General features: G+C 41.2%; 1 protein-coding gene across 4 annotated transcripts in view; it reads right to left on the bottom strand.

The window, feature by feature from the left end:
• Window positions 1–23,067, bottom strand: part of SOX6 (SRY-box transcription factor 6) — a 789,572-nt gene that overhangs the window by 198,718 nt on the left and 567,787 nt on the right. For 3 of the 4 annotated variants that reach the window (XM_078681028.1, XM_078681029.1, XM_078681026.1), the window contains one exon: window positions 6,061–6,181. In XM_078681028.1, coding sequence (XP_078537154.1) covers window positions 6,061–6,181 — 121 coding nt within the window. Of the gene's footprint in view, window positions 1–6,060; window positions 6,185–23,067 lie in introns of all 4 variants that reach the window. The other variant, XM_078681027.1, reaches the window with a different exon arrangement.

The following is a 23,067-nucleotide window of genomic DNA, read 5'->3' on the forward strand; positions in this document are numbered from 1 at the left end:
TATTGTCGTGCACATTCATCAGCTGCATTGAAGTTAAGCCTTTACCTTAGCCAAGCTACCAAACAGCAAGTCGTTTATGTGTTAGGAAAACTGGTCCTCACTGGTTGTGAATAGCTGAGCCTCATGCTTAGCTAATGACATTGTACTGCTCCACTCTCCAACTCCTCTCTCACCTGCAGCAAGCCAATAACTTCCTTGGGGGTGATGTTAGTTTCAGTGATTCTAAGCCAAAAATCCAAACTAATGCCATCATCTAAAAGTAGTGCCTCTCTAAACGGAAATTTGCCAGACAAAACTGACTACTCTCAAAGGTGCACTATAAAAGATGTGCTTAGAGGGCACTGAGTTGCATAAAGTCTCATCATGTTATAATTATTGAGTACTATGTAAATGGAAATATGTGTACTTAGGATTTGTGATTATTGCGTCAAAATTTTCTGGTTGAGCTGGATCACTTTAAAGGGAGTGTTTTTGTTAATAAACTGTAGTGCTGAGATGTCTCATGCTGATGCCTCTATCAGTGTGCCAACGTTAGAGCAGACTTCCATCTGAGATTGTTAATTCCCAAAGCAAGATGGCCTCAATTCTCCTGAATTCGCCAGTCAAAGAGTTCAAATAAAAAGGAGGTGGTCTTTAGATTACTCAAAAGTATTTTCCACTTGAATCGTTTGGCAGTGCATCTTTAAACACTCACAGCTGTGTTTACACTCCAAACTATGATTTTATCATTCGAATTTCCCGGAAGTCAGGCAAAGTCCAGGCAATAGAATGGAGGCCTTTGTTGAATTCCGCGCAGAACTATTTTCTGTCGTGGGGTAGCCTGGCCTGTTTGCATCCAGAAAGATGCACAAGAATACGATGGAATAAGTTGTTGGTGCAGCTCTCAAAAGGTGCAGTGGCACCGGGGCCTGGGGCAGGGGGGTTGGGAGAGGTACTGCACACCAGTTATGGCTGTCTTTTACTGCCCTACCAGGGACAGGGCGCCCAATTCCTCTTCTTGCATTAGAGGCCAGGGTTCCCTTGCTACTACCGACAGAAATCACGCGGCAAGTTACATCTCTGTGGCGCATTAATTCAATTATATGAGCTGCTGATCATTAAGGGTGAGAACTTTGGCACAAAGGATGCTTGTATACACATTAGAGGTAACAGAGAAAGGAGAGAGGTGGAGCCTGCAAGTGGTGCGGGGTGTTACATGTAAATGAGACAAGCGAGAATGTTAAACTGCTGACTGGCAATGAAGACAGTAATGGAGGCCAGAACGGCGTCATTGGCTCACAGAGAGAAGGGAACTAAAGAAGATAGGCCAGACGGTCCAAACCATGCCAATGGCCAAGGCGCGGGGCAGTTGTGAATGGCAGCTGGGAAATTTTACACTGATGCCAAGTAATTTAACACAGAATGGGCACGTTTTTTGCACCAGTCATTTTCTAGGCATTACACTAACTAACTGATGCAATATGTTGTTTTTTTAAGTACTGTATGCCTGTGCAAATAGCATCACAAAATTGCCAGTCACTGGAACCAAACTAATGAGATCCAGTGCAAAATTGCCAAAGATAATGTAATGCTCATTGTATTGCCACGCAAGTGTGTGCTTGGAGCTCTTAGAACATCAGGACCAATTTAGAAAAGGAAATTTACAGAAATGTAATCATATGATGTGTGCAATTTTAGGCCATTTTGGCTATATTGCCTAAATTTAGCGAAGGTATAAAATAGGGATTAATTGTCTTCAGGACAAATGTTAGTACTTGCGTAATAGTGAATGGACGGTACACTAGAATGTATTCCCGTCCAATCAAGAAGCTTTGGCAAAGTCAAATAGCAATGGGTTCAATGTGCAAATATATGCATTGTCAGCACATTAGAGTGAGATACCTGATAGGACACCAGGAGATGTGGAGAGAGCGAGCTATAGTTGTAAAGCAGTCCCTCTTCCAGTTCATAGTACACTCAATCAATAGTTTTTGGCGAGAGATGAAAACTCTACTGAGCTGAGCCGAGGCATGATTGACAAAGTCTAAAGTAGGCGTTGGCGAAATTTTCGTTACTCTGACGCAAGCTCACATTATTTTGTGAATTTCATGTTACCCTAGTTCCATGAAATTCTCGAAATTATTTCATTACACCACGTTGCATAAGTATGCTGCATTTGTGGCAAAAGTTTAGCAATGGACCAAGGGACAAATGTAAGTAACCAGAAGGCTAGTGGCTGCTGTTTGTGGCACTTGTGTCTTTTGTGGTTTTGTTTAACGCAAAATGCATCATTGGCTCCAAAATAGGTGCGAGAATGCATTTTGCTCTAAAATATAGCGTTTGTGATATTTTACGTAATTAAAAGTAAATCGGAAATAAGAACCAGACCCCTCATCAGGAGGCCACCACTGCTTCCCCCACCCACTGCCACTGCCAGCGCTGCCAATGATAGTAAGTACACAACTACTAACCATCACACATCAACAAGTGTGACATTTCAGACTGTTCGGGGCCCCTAAAGCTATAAGAATGGCATGGGCGCCTAGTATGAGTTTTTTTCATGTACTTTGAATTAATTAACAAACAGCTCCACCATGTGGCAGCTGTCATAAGTGCCGGTATTGATAATTAAGTGTCGGTACCAAGTACCACAAACCACCGGCTCAAATCAAGCACTGCATCATACCCTTGTTTTATGATTGGTCAATGGTCCTAAATTTTAAGAATGTTAACTAAGAGGGAAGACTAGTCCTTTGGAGAACAGAGTCTGAAGCCTCTATAAAAGTGCAACAACGGTAGCCCAGAAGTGAGTAAGAAGAAGGAGCGGGCATGGTTTCAGTACCTCCCAGCGGTGTGCAGTCCTGCATGTTTAGGAGATCTGCAGGGGCTGTGGTATTAACATTGTTCTCTACATCTAGTGTAATGTGCCACATTCTCTCAGTCTTCACCTGGTCATCTCCCTATTCACTACATTGGCATTTATTTACAAATTGCTATAGTTCATAGGTTCCTGCTTTAGTTTATTGGTTTCAAAACAAGAACTGACATTGAAGAACCAATATGAATTTTCCGGAGGTCTTAAAGAAGCTTTGTGTTGGGCTAACCTGGAGATTTGAGCTCAGCTGAGATGGACTGACCTGCTGGAAAAGGAAACTAGTTCCTGGAAGGTTTGTGACTTTTGAAAGTATGGTAAGGCTTGGCAGACTATGTCACACCCCAGGCAGTAACCAATCAACGACAGGAAGGTCTGAGTAAGAAGCAGCCACGCGTCATGACTCTAGCCAATCATACCAGCCTTTTAGAGGTAGTGGCTTGTTGGGTAAGCTCTTGATTGACCTAAAAGCAACTATCACTGTTTCAATGTTGTATGAAGGATAAACCAGGCATCTACATTATTAAAGGTGTCCAGAAAAAGGACAGTAGAAATAAAATAGTTAGATATTTCTTTGAAGGATTCTCTTTACCATTGCTTTCCTACAGAAGCAGATCAACAGAGTGCTTGGCCCTGTTTTGGTAGCAAAAAAAAGCCCCGAGTGAATGCTAGTGTGTGAATAACCTACATAAAAACAAGCATGTGTAAATGTTTCACTCACTAAATATCCATCCTGTTCAATGATTGGTTAGAGGATATAGGGACCTTAGAAAAAGGTGGGAAATGGACAAAAGAGAGACTTGCAGTGACTGATACATGAGGAACTAATACGACTCAGAGCCTGGACACATGTTGAAAATGCATAAAAGGAAGACTTGCAATGGGTACAAAAAGACTCGTGCTCGCTGGTTTATGAGGACTTAAGTGGGCATTGGAGCCTAAAAAAAGGCAGGAAATCGGTATAGTAAACAGATAGGGATCTACCAGGACATAGGAGCCTGGAACCAAACACGTAACTGGTAGAGGAAAGAATTGTAGTGACTGGTAAATGGAGTAGGGGAGGGACTCACAAAACAATAGAGCCTTGTAAAATAAAATGCAGGAACTGGGTGAAGAAGATTTTCACTGAGCACTAACATGCCTTTGGAGCACAACACTGCTAAGCCAGCCATGCGTATTCTAGAGGCAGGTGCAAATTCCTCCCCAGAAGGGGCACAGCAATCTTATGCTGTAGGTATTAAACTTTCAATCAATTCCTCTATATACTCAGCTTCATCTGGGAGAACGCTCACTCCAGCTTGCCGCAGGAAAGACGCAGGGCCTTATTTCCGAGAAAGTGACTCAGCGCGGTGCCGCAAGCCGGTTTGCTGTGCCGCACTTTCAAAGCCCAGGGATGAGTAATATCTACAACGATATGACGGATCCCTTTGCTCCTCCCTGCGCTGGTGCACAATTCGCTGTCATGCGCTGATGCAGGCACACTTGCACCCTGGGACACCTTTCTGGACAAAAACAATCATGAGAGGGTTTTCCTCTTTCTATTTGTGGAAACACGCATACAACGAGGAGGGAGCGAGGAGAAATGAAAACATTTCTCCTCGTCGTGCCTCCCTATGGCTCCCCTAGGGAGGCATAGCATTCTGACGCATGCCCAAGTTTACGGTTTCTCGTAAATCTGGGAATGTGTCAGGTTCCATGGGTGTTGAGTGGAAAAACCCAGAGCAACACTCATGGAATAACCCTTTCATGCAAAGTGCTGCATGAAAAGGGGCCGTATTTACAAGAACACAAAATGCCACTCCGTACGGCTTTATGTGTCTCAGTAAATATGGGGTAGCAAAATGCCATTGCGGCATTGTGATTGGCTATGGGGAAGGTAGGGAGGGTGCCTGCTTTCTATTCAAGGAAAGCAGCAGGAAAATGTGGGACCCGGCTAGGAGCGGAGGCAGCAGGGGACCTGGTAAGGTAAGTTTTATTTTTTATTTTTTTAATTCCCTCCCCCCGTGCGAACACCCGCGCAATATGAGCCACGACTGGTAATTTTGACTTAAGCACTAAAAGTCAGGCATCTCTCAAAGTTGTTCAATAATCACAGATATCTTTTGTCATATCTGGGGCTCATCAATACGATGTATTTAGCATACTTTCAAAATTAAGATAATAAAGTTTGTGGGGAACTAATAACATATTTCCTAAATGACATTTGATTTACAATGACACATTTAAATTGACATTAACCTTTGATTGGATTCTTTCAAAATGAAACATTTCCCTTTACTCTAAAATTTGCATGATCACTTCTTATGCATGTGCAAGGATTCTGAGGTGGATGATTCTGTGTATTTCAATGTAAATGTGTATTTTATAGGCAACTCTAATAACAATATTACTTGTTTGCTACTGGAGTTTAACCGCAGAATCGAAGTTGCCAGCATTTCGCTGTTACTGCATGTGTTTGGGGAAAAACTCTTTGTCTCCCTCTACTGCACCTAATTATAAAAGGAACTCTACTCACTGTATCTCAATGTATGGAAATGTAAATAACCGGTTTCCTTCAACTCTCACCCCCGCCCTACACCTAGCTGAAACCCGAACAGACTGGTGACCAGGGATGAGATCACGGTGTGTTTTGCTGGATTGGTATTAATGCACCTGGCCATAAATATTCTGTCATCAGGATTACACAAGGATATTCTGTTCTGCAGAGCTGAGCCCCATCTGAGAAGCATAATTAATATATTGACAGAGGTGCTATGAATTTACATCCATACCGAGGTGAGAAAAGTCAAATATATTTCATGAAATACCCGTGAACAGCCTCCTTTAATCAGAAATAACTGGCTAATATCTAGGAAATGTCTGGATTAGTTCAACCCCCATTGTTCTTTGCGAATATTTTACAACAATTTCTGAAAGGTTATTTCAAAAGATTTTGCCAACAAAGTACTACATCAAAGCTGATGACACTATCAAGGATGATCCAGAGTCAGTTAAGATGCATGCATCCCATTGCATTGTGGTACTCGTAGTCCAGGACTGTTCAGACACTTCATTATGTAAACAGGTCAGAGTGGCCTGATCTTTCAAACCATACATTGATATATAGTTTTGACCCCCACGTTAGGAAGACACTATTGCAAGATCACCAACCCAGTGCTCTCTATTCCTTGAGGTTTAATGCAAGAATTATCGGTGTACCGCTGACCTACCTGGCTTGTACGAGAGTCCTGGAGGGAAGAGGAACCCCTGCTGGGCCGCTGCGGCAGCGGCTAATGTCCGCTGGTCGTGTGGAAAAATCGGGATCATGAGCGGAGGCATGTGACCCTGGACCTGCTGAACAGAAGAGAGGCTCTGATCAGAAATAGCACAAATGCGTCTTGACAGGCATTTCCTTGGCCTTGGAAGAATTCTTGTGTCCAGACAATTCCCCCAGAATCCACGCCTCCGTATAATCCCTCGCCACCCCCCATAATCACATCAAAGGGCTATCTAGCATTGTTTTCTCGTGCTCTGCAAGGTGCAGCAGACTCGGCTAACAGCAGCCTTTAGTGTACCTTCTGCACTTCACAATCCCTTTAAGCGACATGGATGACGGCACAACCACCACAACAGACTCACGTGTTCCTGCGTGATTTGTAAATCCGAATAACAGACACTGTCAGCCAAATGCAAACTAAACATACGAAAGATTTCTTAAACATGTTCTTAATTCCATGTTAGGATACTAATAAAAATTAGACCTGCAAACTACATAAAATAATTAATTTAGCCATGGCATGGTGTGCTCTAATGTATTGTCAGGCTTTATCAGGTTGGTCATTTATGCATTCTATATATTGTAACGAGTCGAGATTAAACAAGCAGAATTATTTCACACAGTCCTGGGTGTATGGAGAGATCAAATAGTTTGACCTTTTTAAATGTAATTACTCTATTCCACACTTTGGATAGTTTTACTTTTTGTGTCTGGGAATTTTAAACGAGAGACCAAACCATTTAAAATATGCACTGTGCAAAAAATACACAAAAAAACAGCAAAGCCATTTACACACGTTGGTTTCTTGTGTATGAAGGAGTGGAGCAAATGGATTTGTAGCGTTGTACCATGGCAAAACAGGAGCACGCAGATACCACTAAACCTTTGTTGCATTTACATATTAAACAATTATGAAAATAAATATTATCTCCACATAACAAATGTGACAGAGGGGCAAAGCACGTAAGTCAAAGTTAGTAGGTTCCATCCTCATTACATAAGCAGCATAAACGGTATGAAAATTAATTTGCTATATTTAGTTTAATGGTCTAGGATGTATATGTCACAATCTCGATATAATCATGAGAGGTGTTATATGCAAAAAAAAACATTGGCAAACCCAGTAGCTCTCCGCTCAGCTGAGCAGAGGGTGGTGGGAATGGATAGCGGGTAGGAGGAGAAGCAGGAAAAACAGAGGGAGAGAGCAAGGAAGTATGCACCCGACAGGTGTGTTGAAAGTAAGCATTAGAAGGATACAACTCATCCAATGAAGAACACTGTAAAACCAAAATTCACGTGGGCGGAACACATTCAAGACAGGCAGGAAAGCCATTGAAGGTTGAGCACTTAACTAAGAAAGTGATGCCTCCAAATTGTGAGCAAGGAACTTACCTAAAGCCCACTGTAACAATAGGTCTAGGTACAGACAGCTAAATCTGTTTGTAGCCAAGACCTACAAAATGTGAGGTATTTTAACCTCTTCGGTGCTCATGACGGCCGTACGGTAGGCTTGTGCTCATGACGGCCGGGACCAGTGATTAATCAGTGGGCGGAGCTCGGACGGCTCCCGGCCGTCATGAGCACACACCCACCGTGATTTATGAGGGCCGGGAGCCGTCATGAGCACCGCAGCACCACGCCCACCCCTAACCCCCCGCACTGCAGCGGAATTTGCGCCGCGGCAAAGGGGTTAAGCAAATAGCTCCATTACATATTTCCTCTATCTTTTGCCCTGATTCAAAACTATTTCTGCAATATAAGTACAGGGTAACATTTGTTCACTCCAATACATATTAGACAAGCCACAAAATGGGGTAAACTGATTTTACAATACTTTGCACCAGTGCAAACTTTCTGGAATTTAGGCTCTAAATACTGGATGGTTTGCAACTAAGAATAAATCTTCCAGTATAACTTGCAATTAATTTCATGGCCTTCTCACTCAATTACATCAGAACAGTAGTTTCTGTTTTTATTTGTTGTCCAGAGCCCATTACGGGCCATACAAATTTGTTATGAAACATACATTTTTGCACAGAAACACACTTTAAAAAGAAGTTCATTTAAAATATGATTTATTATTAGTGTCTGAAGTAAACAAAACATCGATGGGTAGAATTGTTTAATTAATCTCAGCCACTGGTAATTACATGAGACGAATCCCAGTTCACCAATGTTTTGCCCACCATGCAATCTCAGATTAGACCTAGCCATATGCAGGTCAGTTGTGCTCCTGTTCCAATAAGAGCAGTGCAGTCTGAACTGACAAGCCAGGTCCTCTCTGAACTGGAACACAAGCAACACATGACCAGTTCTGCTTTATTATTAGTGTCAGCATCACATGTATGTCAAAATGAATTATTAGCTGGTCTTATTTCATCTTAAAAATTGTGTTTTCCATTCTATGAATAACATGTATAATATTTTGCACCGCATCATTACAGAATCATACTAGTATCAACAAACCCAACTCATGTATGCCATTGGTGTCTGTGCACCGGTTATTCGGTATAAACCAAGGACAAAAACCTATTTTTTTCATTGTATAATTTACTTAAATACCCATACCTTTCTTTTACCTTAGTTCTGTAACGACTGCTAAAAGTCACATTTTCTGCCACAAATGCCCAACTGTGGAATACTATAGTCAACAAATCCTGGTTTCTTGAATGACCTAAAAAAGACTTGAAGTAGTAGAAAGCTATTGTTGTTCCCTCCTGCTCTTTGCAAAGTCCTGGATGATCTACTCTTGCAGGCATGGCAGATCTATGAATACTTTGATAGCATGTGAGCACTTCATAAGATCTAAATTTAAACCAGATGAAACAATCATGTAATGATTGTAAAGTCACCTAAAATGTTGGTGAATGCCGACCATGTTAAAATAGAAACTCTTCACTGGTGTACAGTCACATTACATTGAAAAGGACGATGAGCAAGACCTACGATCAAAGATCTCATGCTTCTCCATTGCTATTCTTTTGCAACAATTCTGCGGTTTGTAAGATAGTTTTAACTTCTGCACACAGCCGTCAGGGAGACAGCTCATCAAAGTGACTGCCCTGATACAATTGCACACAACATTACATAACATTACATCTAGGCCGTGCAGTAAGAGCAAAGAGAACTTCGGGCAAATACCCTCACCTACAACATAAGATAATATTTGTACTGATCTTATTGTAGTCTGTGTTTGTATGGGTTATCAACAGGCCTCAACAAGTCCCAGAAGTGTGTTGGTGTGGCCAAGGGGACCCCTGCACAATTGTTGAGGGAGCCAGAGAAGCTAATAAAGCAGTGGAATACACCTCAAACACCACATCAACAGAATACAAACCTCTATCAAGCACAGACATATTCACAACGTTTTTCAGTTGAACACAGGGCTGAAATGGACAGGCATGTCACAAAATTGGCATTTTGGCCCTATCTCCCACTTTTACATGTGTGGCTGGAGAAGCAATCGGATTAGTATCCAGAGGCAAAATATGCTTCCCTCCATATAGACTTCAGGTGTTTATATGGAACCCCGTCTGAAAAATGACACCATGTTAGGAGACAATTACTGACTTTTAAATACAAATTCAAATAGAGTTAGAGGAGGACTCCTGGAAAGCTGTGACTGTAGAATATTTCCAGAATTAGTTGTGGAATTGTTTCTGAATTCCAAGTTACTGTGACGTGGATGTATTTTCTTAGGTGTAAACGTAACACGTGCACATTTGTATATGTGTGTAAAGGTGACACCAAAGTGCAATTGTACTTGCTAATTATTTTTGTTTCCACAGAGGGCATATATGTTTTCTCATTGAGAATCACCTCCCCTTACCTCATCACCAATCTTGTTTCCCACACTTGTTGGCAAACTGAATGTTGATGTATTCCTTTTATTGATAGGAGTAAATATCAGACCACAGTAAAGATGTGCCTGTCTAAAATTTGTGAATAGAAACAACATTTATTATTATCATTATTATATGTTGAGCACAAGTACAATTGAGCATATGAATGTTAGGAACTAAAAGACAGAGGATGAAAAACAGAAAGTTTCTGTTTCAGAGATTATTTTTATACAGTTGATATTGGCCATGGTCTGGAGACTCAGCAGGAGGTTGTTCCATAGTGCTTGGAAGACTCCTCCTCCTGATCTTGCATGCTTGAAGCCTAAACTTCAAACAGCAGAGGGGATCAGGAGCACAAAGCCCTGACTGGTCTGCTGAAGGTGACTGTGTGGGAAAGAAAGGTTGATCTTGTATTGTAAAAGACTCTGTGCTTCAAACAAAGAACATTCGGCTGAATTTTCTATTTTTCACAAAGGATATATACATCTTCTGATTTTCGGAGGCCCCATACTAGCTTGTCAGCCATATTCTGAATTTCCTGCAGCTTAGCAAGCTCTTGCTCTGGGAGCTCAAATTAGACTGAATTGCTGTAGTCATCCCAGGCTAACACGTTGACCCCTACCAGTTTTTCTTGCTGATTGGATAGGAAGAAAGGCAGAATCCTTGACATCTTCATCTCCAAGAGTCTTCTTGATTTGAAGTCTGAAGTCTAAGCCTTCTGTACGTCAAAAATGACACAGGGATTTTTAGCTTAGGCACCAAGATTGGGAGATGGCCCAACTGAGCTCACCAAAATTCCTGTGTTCAGCGTCCTGCATTATCTCCAATTAGAAGGATTTGGATTTTGTTCCCATTCAGTTTAAAAAAAGTTGGAGCAAATCCACTTCTACACACATTAAACAATCTTACAGCCACCTGATCGAATTGGAGATGTTGGATCAAATTTAGGCTGTAACTAAGTCTCAGCCAGATTGGATGAGGTATTAAATCCAAATAAAATGATGAGTCCACATAGCTGCCGAATAGAATGATTTCTCTGGAAGGCAGAGTATAATGAGAAGAGATACAGATTATGTCTGTTAAAGAGAAAAGAGGAGAACCACGACAGGGCAGGTGCTTCTAAGTCAACATGGAGACAACACCCTTCCTCACCAGAGCTGAAAGCCCTCAGAAAAATCAGAAAGGAATATAACAAAAAGGTAATCAATTCCAAAAAAGAATTTATAAGAGCAGAACTTGACAATGCCAAAAACAGACCAAGAAAACTCTTCGAGATCCTAAAGCAGCAATCAGATAAACAAGCCAAATCAACTCAAGAGAATTCAAAAACTCCCTTAAGCTGCAAGGAATTCTCCACATTTTTCTCGGAGAAGACCAAAGCGCTAGAGGTAGAGCTCGCAAAGGCCGCAGCTATCCTCCCGACCCAACCTCGGCCGACGAGCGAGGCCTGCATGATAACAGAGAGGGAGACAAAAAGTGAGACAAAAAATAAAGCTAACTGGGACACATTTGAACTATATGACCAGGACAAGATCGCCAAAACGCTGTCCGAAATCAGACCGAATAACCACTATCATGACCCTCTACCTGCAAAATGTGTAAGAGAAATAAGCCACATTGTGGTTCCAATCTGGACCAAAATAATAAATGCTTCACTTACAAAAGGGATCCTCCCTGATTGCCTAAAAACAGGACAAGTAGTTCCAATAATCAAAAAACCGACAGCGAATGCATCAGATCCGAATAACTATAGACCAGTAACCAACATCCCTTTACTGGCCAAACTAATTGAGAAATGCGTGCAGAGCCAATTGAAGCAACACATCACCAAGTTCTCCCTACTAGACGAATGCCAATCGGGATTCAGAGCAGGGCACAGCACAGAAACAGCGATCCTGCATATTGTTGATGACGCGCTACAAGCCCTAGACCAAAATCAAGCATTCCTATTGATTCTCCTAGACCTGTCATCTGCGTTTGACACGGTAAATCACGAAGCACTACTGATCAGGCTACAGGACAGGATGGGATTATCCGGAAACGTCCTGAGATGGTTCAACTCTTTCCTAAGAAACAGATCTCAACGATTCCTGGTTAACCAAGCAATCTCACCCCCCTGTCCTAATGCAATTGGGGTCCCGCAAGGCTCAACACTATCCCCAGATCTATTCAACCTGTATGTCGAACCCCTCACAGACATTCTTCGGAAATCAAAGATATCCTACCACATGTATGCAGACGACACGCAAATATACTTAAAGATCGCCTCCGTTGATGACATAGATCTAATCAATGAGACACTAAGGATGGCTTTGCAATGGTTAACTTTGAATCATCTGAAATTAAATGCCCAGAAAACCGAATTCTTGCTAATTTCACCTCCAAGGAGCCACCCTGAAATAAAGGAATGGACCAAATTGGTGACTGCGCTAAACTGCACACCAACCCTAGTCAACTCAGCCAAATCACTAGGAATCACATTAGATGAGAATCTCGACATGAAAGCCCACATTAATTCAATGGCGAAAAGTGCCCGCTTCCATCTGAGCTACTTAAGAAAACTAAAACCATTCATCTCAGAGGCAGATCTAAAATTGGCTATACAATCCCTAGTGATATCCAGGATCGAATATGGTTGCTCTACCTTAACTGGCCTACCTAAAACTTCCACAGCACCACTAAAAGCCTGTCTCAACGCTGCGGCAAGACTCATCACTGGATCTAGGAAATTTGATCATATATCTCCCCACCTGAAAGCACTAAACTGGCTACCTTATGAGACCAGAGTTCAAATGAAGATAGCATGTATTACTCACAAAGCGGTGCACTATAACACGCCAGGATATCTAGCCAAGAAAATTAAGCTATCGGGAGGAAACAGACCAGGGAGAAGCTCCAAGGAGCTGCTGTTGAGACCAGCCTTCTTCCGAAAGAAAAAGACTTATGACCGAGCATTCTCTGGAGCTGCCCCCAGAGTCTGGAATTCACTCCCCCCAAGCATTAGGAAGATTCAAAATATTGTACTATTCAAACGGGAAATGAAAAGCCTAATGATGAGTAAATACCTTGCATAGGGAAGCCGACAGATCGCTGGTATAAACTTTTACATCAACTGAAGGGTGGCCTCCTCATGAATACTATCTCTGACAGGAGACTGACGCCACACACAAGCCTCGGCTGTATCCGCCAAACTATATAAACTATATAACCTCTACCTCACCTTATCGATTGATAAGGATCGTGATATAAGCTAGGCCTTTATCACCTCTTATCGCTAATTGCACATGTGTTTGGAATATATATAGTTAGACACCCTTTATAGCCATAGTCTCCGTTATCTCATATTTGTTTGTCGTATATCGATACTGTACTGTAAATGTGTAACCTTCCTCGATGTTAAGCGCTCTGATACCCACGGGTCTTGTTCGCGCTATACAAAACTCTAAATAAAATAAAAATAAAAATAAAATAAAATAAACAGCACAGATTGATTGACCATAGCATATGCCACCAAGAGGACCAGTAGAAGAAGGCCTGCCATTTAGCGGACATAGTGCCAGCAGAAGAAGCCATCCAGTATCAAAGCCTGTCTGGAATCCCACCTGCCCTTTATCTACCTGCACAGATAACGAGAGATTTTGAACCAACAATTTGCTAGATGGTTTTTTCCATGATTTTGAAACAATGGGTAGCTGTGTAAGGGGGTGGTTGTTCTTAAAATCCATCATATCATGGCAGGAATTCTTAGGAATTACAGTGATGGAACCTCTTTAAGCGCACTGGTGATTAACACTGTAAGGAGGTACCTACTGTTGGAGTCTTTGGCCAATGGCTGGAAACAGATCCCTAAGAATGGACACTGTGCAGGAATTATTCAGGGACTCTTATTTGAGAAGTGAGCAAAATTGCCTAAATCTCATGTGGGGTCATCAATCAGTAAAAGATATGATACTACCCGAGACCACAGAGCGCAACATGCCCTAGGGACTGTGGCAGCAATATCGCAGGATGTTTATTCAGATGCTCTGATCTTTGTGGGTGGTTGCCTACCTCAGAGTAAAATGCCAATGCAGTTGTGTCAAATTATACATGAGAAATGCATTTTCAAGAGTAAATTCACATGCGAGTTCACTTTGGAGTGCCCGTGCTACCTCTGGTGTCAGGGAGTGTCCAGAGCGGAAAACACACAAACTAAGATCTTTTATAGTCTCCACATGTTGCCCATGCCCAAGTCCTCTAGTTGCATATAGGAGGTGGTTGAAGCCCTGTGGGGGGGGGGGGGGGTGCGATGGGGATCACTGTGAAGTCAGTGGTAGCCAAACGTTATTTATTTATTTAATTTCTTGTATCGCGCTGGAATCAATCCCATAAGGGTATCTCCGCGTTATCATGATGTCACTTTCATAGTCCCTTCCATTTTGATGGAATGAAGTCCATGAAGTTTAGACTTGTGCATGGAGATGTTTGGACACTTAAGTTTACTGAGGTGTGCAAATACTAATGGGGGCCCGGAAGAGGCAGAAACCTACTAGGCTTAAGACCAAACCCATGCAAATAAGAAAGCGCGCTGCTTAAAAGGAGATGTCTACAGTCATTACACCATTAAAAGTTGGAACACTCTTGCTCTGGCCTTGAGCAGCATATCCAGTAAATAGTTGCCATTTGTATTATTAGTATTCAGCACAATTTAAATTCAGTGCAGTATAATTCGTGTATGATCTCAGAGACAAATATATCCACTTCCACAAGCACTAATGTTTTCCCCTTTCTGCTTTCATACCTTCAGAATGTTTCCCTAGTAGCTTAGCATTTTGAATTATTATTATTGTAGCTACATAATGTCTTGAAAGCTGCTCATTGTGCAGATTGTGTCAAATGTGCCTCAGCCTCCCCCTTAGTATGTTAATAGTATGAGACAAGTCCAGCTTGATAGATTTAAGACTATTATATCTCAGCTTCCAATTAAAGTAATATGCATTGCCACGCACACCTTGAGTATCGCACAGATTTATGGCTGGAGCACGAGCATGTCGTTGAGTAATTATGGAGTGTGATACAGAAAGCTTTCCTGAACACATTTACCTGATGTACTTCCAATTGCCTTTGACTGAAGGCACTAAAGAAACAGACAACAACATGACTGTACTTTGCATTATGCCAGCTTGGTATTTACATACACAAAGAGAAAGATGGCCCAGAGATGTGCTAGTTTGACAAAAGAATAGCACTCAAAGTCACGAGTTTATGAACAAGCACTGGCAAAATCAATAGTTCTGTCTTTATTCTATTGTATTTGTATTTTACAGTTTGTGTTCTCTAAACTGCAGCAGAATCTGAACTGATGCGTGTCTTTCTGTACGTTTATGAGTCTCTGGGTGCTGCCACACTAAGCCCTGCCCGTGGTTGCATTAGGGCACTTACAAAAGCACATCACACCTACACATATGTTTATAAAGCATGTGCTGTAAGGGGTGATACTCTAGTCCTAGGGGCATTTCTACGATAGATGCTTGCAAACATTTCTGTACAGTGTTGTAAATAAGGGAAACCCCAAACGTTTTGAGAACCTGGGGTTGATACCAAATATTAAGAAAAACAATGGTTTACTAGGACAACAATCACATGAGTGAATACTATGTCTCTACTAATTTAAGACACATTACATAATACCCAAGGCAAGACAAAGATATAAATATTATGAAAAAGGAAGGCAGTCAGTAAATACTGGTTACAAATGTATTCAGTAATTGCAATATTTGTATCTAGATTATGCATTTTTAGTTTTTGGTAAGAGATCCAGTGGACACTCGTAAGTGAAAAAAGAGTGCAGTGATAAGTGACAAGAAAAAAATGTACATCACACATTGAAAGACATATGACTCCTTTTCGCTATTATTGCAGTTTGGGGAATGGAGTCTATTGTCAATGGCGTTTCGACCTCTGGCAATATGAGGTCATCATCAGGAAAGGGTGTGAGCACCTAGTATCTGGGGTGGATGTAGGCATGGAGGCAATCCCAGAGCGAAGGAGCCCTGCAGCACAATAAAGCAGTAGATCCTAGGGCATCCTGGAGTGCCCCTGGAGCGGCGGACACAGTCCTAATTAGCTTCATGTTGAGCCAACTGGCTAAGTTGAATAGTGGCTTTCAAATAATTCAGGGCTTTTGGAACAGTTCTGTTGGAAATCACAGAGCCAGAATAAAACTAAAGTAGGAGTCCCTAAGGGGTTAAATACGACCTACCGATATAGGATAGGCCTGCTCACGACCAATTCATTTTGGTGATTAAGAGCTCTTAATCATGTTGGATGGCATGTAAATCCTGCTGTATTCTAGGCATGCCTCATTATGTGACTTACATATTTTCTGGAGCCCCGGGATCATAGGCAGTGTTGTATCATACTAGGTCTTTTCAAATGCCCATGAGATTCTGGAATTAAGGACCTACCATGCTTGTCTTTGCTACAGAGATATAAGAAGCGATAGAAGGACCAAATAATAGGGTGTGAAATCTTATGTTGATACACTCTGATTTTTTTGGTCCTGATCCATGTAATATATTCCTGTTTAGCAAGCGTGCAACAGTGTGGTCATTGAGGAAACCAGGATCATAGCAAGTGCTATAGTTTGTGTGCAGAGCAAAAACAGTGCAACTAATTGAGCTCTTAGTGAGGAGGCTTTTCACAATCTCAGCTTGTTATGATGATCTCAATGAAATGATTGTTACCAGCTTCCCAAGGCTTCTTGTTGTGGTAGCTAATAAAATGCAAACTGGTATCGGGTAAGATTCCTGAGCTCCCAATGATCCATTCTCTGGAGTCCCTTTCTTTCCAGTCCCAACTCAAAACAGGCTTCAGGAAACTCCTACAGAGTTGGAAGCTCCTCATCATCAGTCAAGTCTAAGACCTATATTCATCATAATTTATAGTGACTGTATTCTCCAGATAAATAAATCCCACAACTTGCCAAATTGATCCAATAACACTGGGTCAAATCAATGAATTTGGCAGGTAATCAGGAGTTGTTGGCTGTTGCTCAGTGTATGGTCAACCATATGTTGGAATTATTATGGTTGCCTTTGTGTTTTTTTGATCGGTTATTTGAAACTAGATAATTTTCTTTGGTGATCTTAAAGGATGCCATTGTGTCTTGACACATACAGTGCACACACATGTATTTGTGTCTCTCTTCTTGCATTTTATTTTGGGAACCCTCCGATAAGAGTTCTCCATAGGAATCCGAGCAATTCTTAATAAATATGCATTTTTGCTATTCAAAACGGTGCATTGACGCCCTGATTTAGAGTTTGGTGGGTGCAGAAAATCTGTCAAAAGTTGGCAGATCTCCCTTCCTCCCTATTACCAGAATATACAATTAGATGAACACTTAGGGGCCCAGTAGGATGTCTGGGGGATCGCCACCGCCATGCGGGCGGTGGTGATCCGCCAGACATCCTTACCCGCCCGCCACCCATTTCCTCCCCACCATATTACTATGGTGGGGTGGACCGCGGCGGACGGAAAGACCGTCCGTCGGACCGGGGCGGAAAAGGTTTAATATGGTGGCGGTGTCTATCAGACACAGCCAGCCATATTAGCATGGGCCAAAACAGATGCCTTTCGGAAAGGCAGGCGGTCTACACTTTGGGGGCCCCCTGCGGGCCCCCATGGTGAAAGCAAGGTGGAGGTGCACATGGGGGGTACCTGTGGTACCCCCCTGCATTTGCATACGCAATGCAGCAGGCACCGCGCAGTGTCTGCCGCTTTGTATATGCAAATGCATACATGCATTTTTAGCATTGTGGCGGGCGGAGCTGAGAGCACCGCCTGCCACAATGTTAAAAATGCAGGATGCGCCTGCCACTGTGGTGGGCTCATCCTCATACCCCCCACGGGACCCCCACCCTTATGGCGGGCATTCCCATTATCCGATAGGATGGCGGGCGGACTAAGTCCGCCCGTCATCCTAATGACCCCCTAAGTAGAATGAAGGGCACAACCACAAAAGTTTGGTGGGCGTCTCATGTACTCCAAAATATAAAACATGACAATAGTACTTTGTAGTGCTGTAGATGCTGGCCATGGTTATTTTATGCTGAAAAGTATTAGTTTGGCTTTATGTTATTGGGTTGCCTCATTTAATGGGCTTTGCCATGCCTAATCTCTTGTTGATGTTTTTGTGTGCTGTGGTTCACATTCTCAGTCATAAAGGAGATCTCTTGGTAATGTTTTGAGTCCATCCCCATATCTGCTTCTCTTCTGAAGGGCAAGGAGAGCAGCGTTTGTGAGTTGTCCCCCTTGCTTTAAAAGGGATGTATTGCTGGTTCTATGCCTTTTAGTAATGTCATGCTCTTATATTGCATGTTACTCTAGTGTTAAAAATGATGATAAAACAAGATAGGAATGGGATCCTTAGGTTTGCTGGACGGTCCTGTGTTTTATTTGTAAGTGGCCCAATTGTGCAGGCAATTAATAAATGACTTGTCAATGTTATGCAAAGTACTTTTGATTGATGATTACGTCTATTAAGACTTCAAAGGCCTCTTGCTTTTTCACCTTCTCATGGGGTGGGGTAGTGATTAGGTTGTGTATGTAATTTTAGATCAACTTGCTTATTGATAAACTTTAATAAACTTGCTTATTGCTTGTTATTGCTTGTTATGCAATTCAGCTTGATTTGATGAGCAAGGCTTTTAAGATTTTTGAAGGTCTCCTGGTTTTCAAAATTCTGTTGGGGTTTAGTGGCTAGTTTCTAATACGGATTACTTTGTTTTGTTCTGTATCACTTCTAGTTACTCTGGGACTCCTCTATTTGCTTGGTATTTACATTTGTATGTCTTATATTGTGAGCTAAAACACATATAATGTGCATGACTTGACACTAAGTTTGTGATCCTTGCTTCTGGAATCACCAAATTCTCCTGAGCATTGGTGATTAATCGGCTGTGTAATTATCTTGTATTTTTGTTTAGACGCATCCACCTCCATTGCTCATATGAGCATTACCTCTTCACTCCCCTTTCTTGTTTTTTTTTTTTTACTTCACATGTACTACCTGTAACATTGAAAAACATTTTTATAGAATTTAAATATGCCTCAACAATCTTTGATGGAAAATGTCTTCTTGAAATGCAATGATGCACTGCAAGAAACATTCATGGAACTAATGGTTTCCTTCTGGATATTTACTTATCTTTACTCACACACCTGGAGTCACAATATGAATACATTTACTCAACTACCAACTACCAATATTTGCTGACAAGTAAGTATTTTTTGTGTACTTGATAAAATATCAGTAACTGATGCAAAAAAGGAGACCTAAATATTGATTCTTGTTTGTAAACATTTTTAAGCTACATAGATATTACGATTGAACGATGCACAGTAGAACGATATTTTTTAAAACTCTCCAACTCTCTGGTTGCATACCAGTGCTCTAAAAATAATGAAAGACTGCCACCAGCTAAATTTATACTATGTAGATAACAGTTGACATTCTTTCTTTTAGTCCCAATCACTGTCTGCTTTATGCCTATAGTTTGCAGAATAAGTAATCACAAGTTCAGCACACCTCCCAATGAATACTACATTTGAAAAGGATCTGTGAAGGAATAACCCACCATAAACAATTGCAGGTGTTGAGCCACAACTTGTTTAAGAAGTTGTACATGATATGGGACTTGGGAAATAAGGTGGAATTATGTTTACGCAAGGTGATCCAGTTCTGGTAATGTCAGCAATCGATGACTTAAAATTTTAAGCTTGCTCAGGGATGGAAGATTTCACTTACGGCTTCCATGATGGATTTTGCCGGAGACAACCAATGAGCTGCTGATTTGACCTAATCCATCAACTCTTGATTGTGCAGAATTCAGCAACCTCCTTGTGTGTTCCAAAGATACAATGACCTTCTATCCAAAGGTTCTTATAGAGCGCAGGCTTTCAGTATTCACCCAGATCTATACTCACACTCTGTATTTCAATTCCTTTCTAAAATGTGGTGTATAGTTGACCAATTCTTTTATTCACCTATTAGGACAAACTCGAGGATCTTACTTCTTCCTTCTTGAACAGGTATCTAATTAATGTATTAATATATATGAACTCAAAGAGTCTTTGTTGTGCAGCTAGTACAGCACTGGGGATTTCATCACACATTGGTATGATTCTCAAATCAATAACTTCACAGAGCATTTTATTCATGATTCTAATAAAAACGGAGTATTGAAAATTGTATTAATACAGGGGCAGCCAAATACAAAAAAGAATATAACACGCTTTTGGTGATTAAATATGATGAACTTCCACATATTGCCAATTTGGTTTAGAAAGTCAGTAGGAAAACATCTTCGAATAAACATTGATTTAAGTGTGGTTGTTTTTCGCAGATCTTACAAAACAAAGTTTTCATCCTGGCCTGTGTGGTGTGCTTAGCTTTCCTTTATATTTACACTAAAATAAAATAAGGCAAACAGTGTTGTATGTGGTTTTTTTTAACATTTTGTTCGTCATCAAAACAAAGATTTGACGGCAGATGCCATATATTGACCTCTGACATTGTTTAAACGGTGCCAAAGTTCCTTGCCATATCCCTCTTCCGTTCCTGCCCAGCGATGCAGGGCAGAAATGCTACTGTGTATGTCAATGTGGGTTAATTTACCAACAACTTGTCTTCTCCTGGGAGAGACCCGAGATGGAGGTTAATAAAGGTCGAGCGAAAAATAAACACTTTACAGTATTTTGTCTGAATTCATTTCTCGAGGAAATCAGCTTATAATAAAAAGGTCTTTGTGCAATTACTGCCACGGCAGTGGGGCGTGACAGAAACAAGCTGGTAGCAGCTATTTCTTAAATTTTGCTTAGGTAGGCTTGGTTTTGTAATTTGGTAGATACATTTAACTTGGTGCAATTGAACTCACTGCCGTTCGTCTGTGTTAGCGACATGATTTTTCCGCCACTTTTAGTCCTGTGCTGCTCTTTTACTTGGGCAGTGTGTGTGGGAACATTGCTGCTACGGTATGCCTTGTGGTAGTGTCTATCAGTCACAACCAAAGAGCACTGTACAATGTTGCTCAGTTTGACGATGTCAGCTGGGGTTTTGAAGTATATTGCGAAATTTTACACTGGATAGTGGCACTGTTTAAACTGGGTAACAGAACACCTGTTGTTTACCGCGATTAGAAACAGCGGGAGCGATATAAAGCATCGTATAAAAACAAGTTCTTATTTTTGTTTTGTAGCTACTGCACGTTCTGGAGTAAATTCGGGGAATGTCAGTTTGAGTATTGTTTATTGTATTGCAATTGCATTTATATACTACCCCTGACGAGGTGTCGAAGCGCTATTTTCAGCAAGGAGCACGCTACTCCGGAACCCATAAAGGATTAGTGGTGAATTAGTATAGTGAACATATGAAAGTAATTTGAGTAGTGGATATATTAGGCAGTTATTTGGATTGAGAAGGATAGTGGAGGGATAGAGAAGGGAAAAAGTTGGCATTTCTATAGCACTTGCTACCCCTGATGGGGTGTCGAAGTGCTTTTTCGGTGTGATGCATGCTACTTCAGAACCCATAACCCTCGGCACATTCAAATCTGGAACACATCACTCATATCACCTGCGTTGTATGATAAAAGCATTTACGGATTGGGTCAAACATGCATGTAAATGTCTGCAGTTGGTCTATAGCTATTCAACAATTAGGTTTGCTGTTGCAGGTTTGATAAAAACCTCTAATTTCAGAGGTTATCACTGGTCTGCCTACATTTTGTCAAAGAAAGTTTCCACAGCTATTCTGAGAGTCAATGATAGGTGCTACCACATGACTTGTTGCACTCCCAATAGCAAAATGTTGGTATTGTTTGCAATTTTGATCATAGTTTTCTCACAGATTTTGAAATGTGTAGCATTTATTGGTACCCACATTCTTTTTTCCCTCTCTTCCTGCTGAGTGAAGTGAAAAAAGCAAAATTGAGAACCTGACCATTTACTTGTTTTCAAAATGCAATTATTTCAGACAAGTTCATTTCTCATTCTTAAATGGGCTTATTTAAACATTTCTTCCAGAGAATAAATTTATGAGGGTGGGCACTTAGTAGGACGCAATATCTTACAGGTAAAAAGGTTTTACTATACAATTGAGGGAAAGCATTTTAAGTGTAATATTTGAGAAAGAAAAAATACACTTTAATTTCATTTCTTACTTATGACAAAATGGGGCTAGCGAAAACTCCTGAGCACGGTTACTATAATAAACAACGTCTACAATGTGAAAGTCTGAAGATTCTCTTGGTACCTTTCATTAAAAAAAGTGGCAAGGCTCTGGAAGCAGACATGAAAAAGAGCAAAAGAGGAACTAGCAACTCCGATGTTAAATGAAGAGATTGCAAATGTAATGGTGCCCAAAAGTGCAATATTAACACCTAAAGATATTTTTGATCAATTACAGAAAGGTATTTTTTAATTAATTGATTGAGTTAATATGTAGTGCAAGTTAAATGTAATACAAATTCTAGTTAAAAAATTCGGCTCTTTCTTTGACATTCCACTGGTTTCCACTTTAGCAAAAATCGGCCGTCTGCCCAGAAATTATAATCACTCGGACTTTCCTCAGGTCCTCCGTGAAGCATGACAGTAGCAGATGCATGAAACCCTTATGACACTCTCTTTTCGCTCTATAAAGATGGTGTATTGTTGCAGAAACCTTCTTCCCCACCTTTGTCTCCTCCGCGCCGAGCCCTGGATCAGGCCATTTTCTGCCATCTGCCCCTGAGCTTCATTAAAGAATCATGAATGGGCGAACTGGCCAGATATCTTGTGAGGAACAGGTGCTATTGTTGGTCCCCGAAGACTTCCACTAAAGATCTACCCCGGCATACTTGAGGAAGAGCATCTGCAGCAGTCAGTCACAGAGCCACTTGGCATCGACCTTGCTATGTGTCAGGAGAGCCGCACGCGGGAGGAGGGATCCGGCGAGGGGGTCTTCTTTCATGGAGATTTGTCAATATTTCTTCTGATGTGCGATACCTCCACGTTTCTGCTCTGATGTTTACAAATCTACTTTCAGTGAGGGAAAATTTGTAATGAATATCTTTTACTCGTGTATTTCATTCAGATTA

The sequence above is a fragment of the Lissotriton helveticus genome, chromosome 3_1, assembly GCF_964261635.1.
Source record: "Lissotriton helveticus chromosome 3_1, aLisHel1.1, whole genome shotgun sequence".
Taxonomy (NCBI): domain Eukaryota; kingdom Metazoa; phylum Chordata; class Amphibia; order Caudata; family Salamandridae; genus Lissotriton; species Lissotriton helveticus.